The 7500-nt window shown below is 34.9% G+C and overlaps 2 protein-coding genes across 4 annotated transcripts in view; both read right to left on the bottom strand.

The window, feature by feature from the left end:
- Positions 1 to 5984: 5984 nt before the first annotated feature.
- ndufc1 (NADH:ubiquinone oxidoreductase subunit C1) overlaps positions 5985 to 7500 on the bottom strand; it is a 13277-nt gene continuing 11761 nt past the window's right edge. The window contains exon 3 of the mRNA XM_077555264.1: positions 5985 to 6193. Coding sequence (XP_077411390.1) covers positions 6053 to 6193 — 141 coding nt within the window. The 3' untranslated portion in view covers positions 5985 to 6052. The remainder of the gene's footprint in view (positions 6194 to 7500) is intronic.
- Positions 5985 to 7500, bottom strand: part of LOC144041123 (N-lysine methyltransferase KMT5A-A-like) — an 11980-nt gene continuing 10464 nt past the window's right edge. For all 3 annotated transcript variants that reach the window (XR_013290010.1, XR_013290011.1, XM_077555262.1), the window contains one exon: positions 5985 to 7500. This exon is cut by the window's right edge and continues 139 nt beyond it. The gene's annotated coding sequence lies outside the window, so the exon portion shown is untranslated.

The raw sequence follows: 7500 nt of genomic DNA, 5'->3' as shown, positions 1-7500 counted from the left end.
AATAGAAAATACACAGTCCTCAGAGTGTCCATACCTGACCAGAGTATGAATTGTGAGGACTGTATCTGTAACTCCAAACCCCTGAAAACTTATTTTACATTCGCAGTGTATAAATACACTGTCCTCAGAGTGTCAGTTATTCACAACTACGACATTGCGAGGACTGTGTATCTGCGAGGGCTACACAGTATTGACATGCGACATGGGTGTTTTATACTGTGATGGAGATTAAACATTTAACACGGACCTAAAAAAAAGATCTATACATATACTGTATACATACATACTATATATACACAGTATATATATAGATATATATATACACAGTATATATATATATATATATATATATATATATATATATATATATATACACAGTATATATATATATATATATACACAGTATATATATATACATATATATACACAGTATATATATACACATATATATACACAGTATATATATACACATATATATACACAGTATATATATATACACATATACACAGTATATATATATATACACATATACACAGTATATATATATATACACATATACACAGTATATATATATATATATATATATATATATATATATATATATATATATATACACACAAATATACATATATATATATAGACAGAGAGACAGATATATAGATAGATATATAGACATAAAGATAAAGATAGAGAGATCTTTATAATCCAAAGAAAGAAATACACGTTAATGCGGAAAAATAATCATGCTTATTGTGATCTAGTCTTATACAAATAAGTTCGTTTTTTTTAGTAATGCCCCTCGATACGGTTCTCTTGTATGGCGATGCGCAATTAAGGCAGTCTCTGATTGGTCAAAGTCAGACTAAAGTATACAATACAATATTCATTTGTTGCATGTCTTTGCAACAGACATATTGCATGAGCCATTCGTGCGACAAGATCTTTTTTTTATATATTGTGCAACGTCTTGCTTCTGAAAAACGTATTTCAACATCAACATTCAAAAAGAAATCTAGTCACCTGGTCAACTTGGTCTGTGACAGCTACTGTATGTCTTCAGGTTGTGCGTCAGTTGAAACCTGGTACACAAAGAGAAAAATACATATAAAATTAAATTCTTAGTAACACGACTGACTGTACCTGTGCATTTACACAGTTACAGTACATACAGAACAATGAATAGGTTAAAGTAATGTGAATGCAAACTCATTTTATTTGCCATTACAAAAATAAATAAATAAATCTGTCTGCACTACAGGTTTGTGTAAATTGGTGACGTCTATTTTTCACAATGACACAAAAATAAGAAAATACACAGTCCTCAGAGTGTCCATACCTGACCAGAGTATGAATTGTGAGGACTGTATGTGTAACTCCAAGCCCTCAAAACGTATTTTAAACTCACAGTGTATAAATACACTGTCCTCAGAGTGTCAGTTATTCACAACTACGACATTGTGAGGACTGTGTATCTTGCGAGGGCTGCACAGTATTGACAAAACATGCGACATGGGTGTTTTATACAGTGATGGAGATTATTTTGACATTAAACATGGACCGAATATATATATCTTCATAATCTAATTAAAGAAATGCACGTACATGCGGAAAAATAATCATGCTCATTTTGATCTAGTTTTATCCAAATAAGGTTTTTTTTGTTAGTAATGCTCCTCGATACAATTCTCTTGTATGGCGATGCGCAATTAAGGTTGTCTCTGATTGGTCAAAATCAGACTCAAGTAGGGCCTGGCAATAAATCAAATTAATTGAATAAATTAAATTCAAATTGAATCGTTGAAAATTTGCTAAATCGTGAAATGTATTTTGTCTTCTGGATTATTAAAAACTGTTATAATGTTCTGTTACATCCAGATGTTATTGTGAGTTGAAATTTTGCACAAGTGGTGGCAGAATGCTGGATGGTTGGTTTAAAAGACTTTTTATTTAATTTTTTGGCCATATCGCTTAGCCTCAGACTAAAGTATACAAACAATCCAATATCCATTTGTTGCACGTCTTTGCAATGCACATATTGCATGAGCCATTCGTGCGCCAAGATATTTTCCACATATTGTGCAGCCCTAGTATCTCCACCCTCCACTAATGTCTTGCTTCTGAAAACTGATTTCAACAACATTCAAAAAGAAATCTAGTCACCTGGTCAACTTTGGCGCAGTCTGTGATAGCGGTGTCTTCATCAGGTTGTGCTTCAGTGGAAACCTGGGGTAGATGAATAGAAAAATACCAATACAATTAAATTCTTACTAAGACTAGACTGCTATACTGTAATTTCATGTAATCATGAATGTGCGACCAGTAATTCTAGTATGTCACATGTATGAAACAATATCCAAATGTCATGATAAGCAATCACGATATGATAATCAACATGATATTGTGAGGTTAGCGATACTCACGATAACTGTAAAAGTAAAATAAAAAAATAAGTCACAATATTGTAAAAAAATGAAATAAAAACAAAAAAAATTATATTGAGAAAAGAATGTACTTTTGCTTTTGAGTTATAATTAATCTTTTATGTTTTGTCAAACCTTGCACGATAACCCCCCCACCCCCAAAAAAAACAAAATTAAGTGTGACAACACACCATATAAACATACCATAGTGTTTTTCCATTGTAGTGAAATTCAAACATGAAAACCTTCTGGGCATCATGATACACTCTCAGCCTGTTTTCACGTTCCTGTTTGCTTATAACTTCTCCTCGATATTCAGTAGGAAAGACTCCCTTCTGAAAGGAGCAGGAACTGAACACTCCTCGACCTTACAAAGAAAAAGGGATACAACAGAAATATTTCATTATAACAGTAATGAAAACTAGGCCCATACTAAAGAATCTTTTACCAATACTCACCTTTGAATGAATTAATATATTTTATGGTGAAGCCATCCTTGTCTTTACCTAAGGATGAAAAATATGCTACCTCTTCTTTGGGTTTAACTTTTGCCCTCTGTGGCCTCATGACTGACATATCTCACTGAAGATAATGATCTAAAGCTATAGAAAAAAATGAGTTTCAATCAGTTTGATAGGTAACTTGGTGCAGATGTTTTGAAGTTGACTTTCTGTGGACCATAATATCCTGTGCAGTGTGCAGTAAATGTGCCAACGAAAATAAAATAGTGGATAGCACAGCTCTGCTAAATATTTGCATAAATTAAATGTAATGAACACTAACAGACTTTACTGAAATATTTCTATTTAAAGAACAAATTTAAGTAAACACAAATGCAGCAATTTACCAATACTTCATTTATACTGTACTGGTAATACTAAACCATTGTATATTTTCACATCACAAACCAGCCTATCAAACCAGCCTGTTATTGCTTTCCTCTTAAAAATTTCAATTAGCATTTATCTTACTCAACAGACGGTTAGCTCTGCTATGCTAACTGAGCTAACCGTCGCTAACAAAAGCGTAGCAATTCTAAATAATTAGCTGCAACCATCATAATCAACAGATGGTTAGGTATGCTAACGTTAGCTTAGCTGCACTTACACTGGACTTGCATTATAAATCATTTTCAGCAATGTACACAAGCGACCAACATTAAAATAAACAAGTTTCTGGAGGAAAAATTCGAGCTTCAAACCTACCTCATTAGCACAGCTACACTGCCATCACGTCTCGTGAAGTAATTAGAGCCGGGGGCGGTTCTCTATCGGGGCTGCTAGATGACGTCACTTCCGTACTCCGGGCAATATAATAAATCACATTTAAATCAACAAATTGGTTCAGTGTTGGATTATGAACTTTGTTGATAAGAGTGGCTATTGTTCTATGATTTACAGTGTCAATTAAAAAAAAAAAAATAGATCACATTTAAAATTAACCCGAAAGGCTCATATACTAAATTAATTACCACAGACGAAAACAAAGGATATTATTGCTAGAATTATAGATAATTTTGTAATCGTTTAATGTGATTTCAGTTTGCTTTTTTAAAAAGTTATTTTTTTTTTTTTCATTAACGAAAATGTTTTTTTGCTTTAGTAAATAAAATAACCTTGCTGCTGTCACACAGTTGCTGTCCGAGGATGTTTTGGTACTATACTTTAGTAATGGACGCATGTGTTTTTTGGCAAAATTGTGAGCGAGCCCAGTAACTTGGCTTAGAAGCAACCCTGCAAATGAATGGTCACATGATGCTTTACTGTTGGCATGAAGCAGGACTGATGGTAGCGCTCATCTTTTCTTCTCCAGACAAGCATTTTTCCGGATGCCCCAAACAGTTGGAAAGGGGGTTAATCAGAGAAAATAACTGTAACTCTTTTTTCCTTATTTTGGTCTGTGTTTATGGAATCCCTTTTTCACTGGTCACACCAGGCCATCCTCCAAAAGTCTTACTCCCTCACCATGAGTGTAGATGGACTCATACCTGCTTACTGCCATTCCTGAGCAAGCTCTACACTGGTGGTGATGTCCTTATCCCTGCAGCTGAATCAACTTTGGGAGATAGTCCTGGCTTTTGCTGGATTTTCTTGGGTGCCCTGAAGCCTTCTTCACTTAAAGTTTGTAAGGTCACTAAAGGAAATTACTTTAATTTTCATGGCAAATAGGGACTTTGCAATTCATCTAATCACTATAACATTCTGGAGTACATGTACATGCAAATTGCCATCATAAAAAAACAATAATAAGTCAGCACTGCAGATTCTTAGAAAATCAATGTCATTCTCAAAACATTTGGCCGCTGGTGTACAGAAAGATGTTATACTGTAAAGGCAGGGTGGGATGTTAAATGATGAATTAATGTACGGCACTGACAGTTTCTCTGTCTCTGCTGTTAACCATTGTACATTTTTAAATAAACAACCACTGAAATAATTAAATACTGAAATATATAATTAAATATCGTAGGGTATTTCATTATTTAATTATTTACTTAGGAAATGGTGGCTGCAAAAAAAAAAAAAAAAGGCTCTGTGTCTACAGACAAACATTCACAATACACAGCATTTTGAGAAAAAACTGAATTATGGAGACGTGCGTAATTGTGAGGACAGGTGATGGTCAGCCAATCAAATGCTGTGAAATATACACTGGTGTGAATTATTCATGAAGTGGTGCATTACAAGGACCTTCCTACAGGGGGCGCCATCAAATACACAAAAATACACAAATTCACGTAATTATGCTTTACAAGGACATTGGCTAAAACTTTGGATTTAAGCCTTCTACAGCCCTAGAAGCACTTCTGCATTGAAATAATTATGAGGACATGGGCTGTGTCCTCATAATTCAAAATGTCCTCGCAGCACGGCATGTATTCAGGTGAAATGTCCTCATAATACACAAAGGCAAACGCACACACACACACACACACACACACACACACACACACACACACACACACACACACACACACACACAGGTTTGCCTCTGTGTATTATGAGGACATTTTTTCCAAACCTGTTTAATTGTGTATTACGGGGACACCCCTTTCCGCTAATGCCAGAGAGATGGGACTTGCACCCAAAAATTTTTTTGGGGGTCGTCCAGGGAAATTTCACTTCAAAACTTGAAAAAACTCAACGCACAAAAAAAAGAAAAACCTGAAAAAACAGTAATTATGAGGACATAGATAATGAGCTAAATAAGCCACGCCCATGGCAAAAATGGTAATTATGAGGACCAACTCACATTACAAGGACAAAGTTTACACAACACACAGCAACCATGTCACTGAAGTGACTTGAAAGTTCTGGCATTCTGGCGTTACACAAACTGAAATGACATTGATGTGTAATGACTTACCTGATATAAGGTCGCATTTTTGTGCATAACAATACTGTGAAATGCAAAGTCATACCTGATCCTTGAGCACCATGTTACAACTTTAGGACAGACTGAAACTGGTATGTTTATAAAACAATGCTTCTTATGTGAACAGGTTATCTAGGTCAAGCACATCTTTGTAATGGATAATTTAGACATGAAACCAGATGCAAAAGAGTCAGTGAACATTGAACATTTTATTCTTTAAAACATGACTACCTCTCATCTTAAAGATGAGCAGTTTTCTAATAGCTCATTACTGGAATACCTTCAGATTTCAGAATTTCTGAAACAGGTTCAATGTAGGAAGTGTCCGAAGTACTGTGAGAATCTGGAACATATTCCTCTGCTGATGAATCCTCACTTGAACTGGATACATCAGCAACCTAATTTTTTAAACAAAAACAATTATTACATACATACAGACATACATATACATATTGTCGCTGTCCTGTGAAAAACACTTCCACCATATTTTCCAGACTATAAAGCGCACCGTGATACAAGCCGTGCCGCCAAGAAGGATCGCTACCGGAGAGCAGCCCGCGACCTAAAAATGGAAACGTGTTTTTCACAGGACAGCAATGATATCCATATATACAGTAGACGCACACATACATGTGCATATATACAGCGGCTCTAAAATTGACACCTGCCGGATGCGGGTTAAAGTTCCTTTTGGCGGGTGGTCATAAATATTTACTAGCTTTACTTCGCTGTTACTTAGTGATGTTACACTCGAAGTAGAAGCTTGAGACAAGTGTCGAGCGCTCGCGGCAGAAGTAGCTCCCGCCATTGATGGGCTAATGTGCTAAAGTTCATTTACCAAAGATAGGTGGTCTTCATCATCAAGCAGTTTTGCATTTTTTTTTTTTTTTGCAATCAACGGGATATGTGCCAGATGCTGGAGCAAACTAGAAAAGCATTTAGAACCTAAAGTTTGTGCATATACTAAAGATTTTTATAAATCTAGTCACCACATTTATTCGAAAGATGAGATGAAGCATTTAACAAGAGGGATAGTTAATATGCTTAATCTATGGCATTGCCCCTAAAACGGGTCTTGTGTGATACAGTCCTTCAGTTACAGTAGACGTTTTCTATTTTACTGAGTCAGACAGTCGTTAAGATTGAGACAATTGCTCAACATTTAGCTGCTTGCAACTAAAGACAGCGGTATAAACATGGGTCATAATTTATCCTCTTGACTAAATTATATTCATTCAATGAAAATGCCTGCACTATTAATCCTGGTTGCGTGAAACAAAGATCCATTGCAGATACAAATAACACACAAGATAAAATACCCATCATGCCAGTCCATTCTAGTGCAGCGAAAGGTCCAAAACATAAAGCACATTTATCCAAGCTTGATACAAGTGAATAAACTACCTGATGTATACACTTCTGTTTAAAAAAAATAAAAAATAAAAAATTATAGCGAGTTCACCTCTAAAATCCACCATAAATAAATTAATGGGAAAAAAAGATCACTACAGTGCATAATCTAAATCACCAAACTGCCAACAAATCTTCAATTTGAGATATTTTTAATGTTGACTTGTAGAAATTTTAGTCCCATACAAGCGTATTGTTGGATACAGTATTTTTAACGTCTTGGCAATACACATTGCATAAACAATTGTTGTGATTATATTTGTTAGTTATATAGTTTAGCCCTAGCATCTACTCT

Source organism: Vanacampus margaritifer, unplaced genomic scaffold (genome assembly GCF_051991255.1).
Source record: "Vanacampus margaritifer isolate UIUO_Vmar unplaced genomic scaffold, RoL_Vmar_1.0 HiC_scaffold_136, whole genome shotgun sequence".
In the NCBI taxonomy this organism is placed as follows: domain Eukaryota; kingdom Metazoa; phylum Chordata; class Actinopteri; order Syngnathiformes; family Syngnathidae; genus Vanacampus; species Vanacampus margaritifer.
The sequence above is the reverse complement of the archived record's forward strand: the minus strand, read 5'-3'. Positions and strand labels throughout refer to the sequence as shown.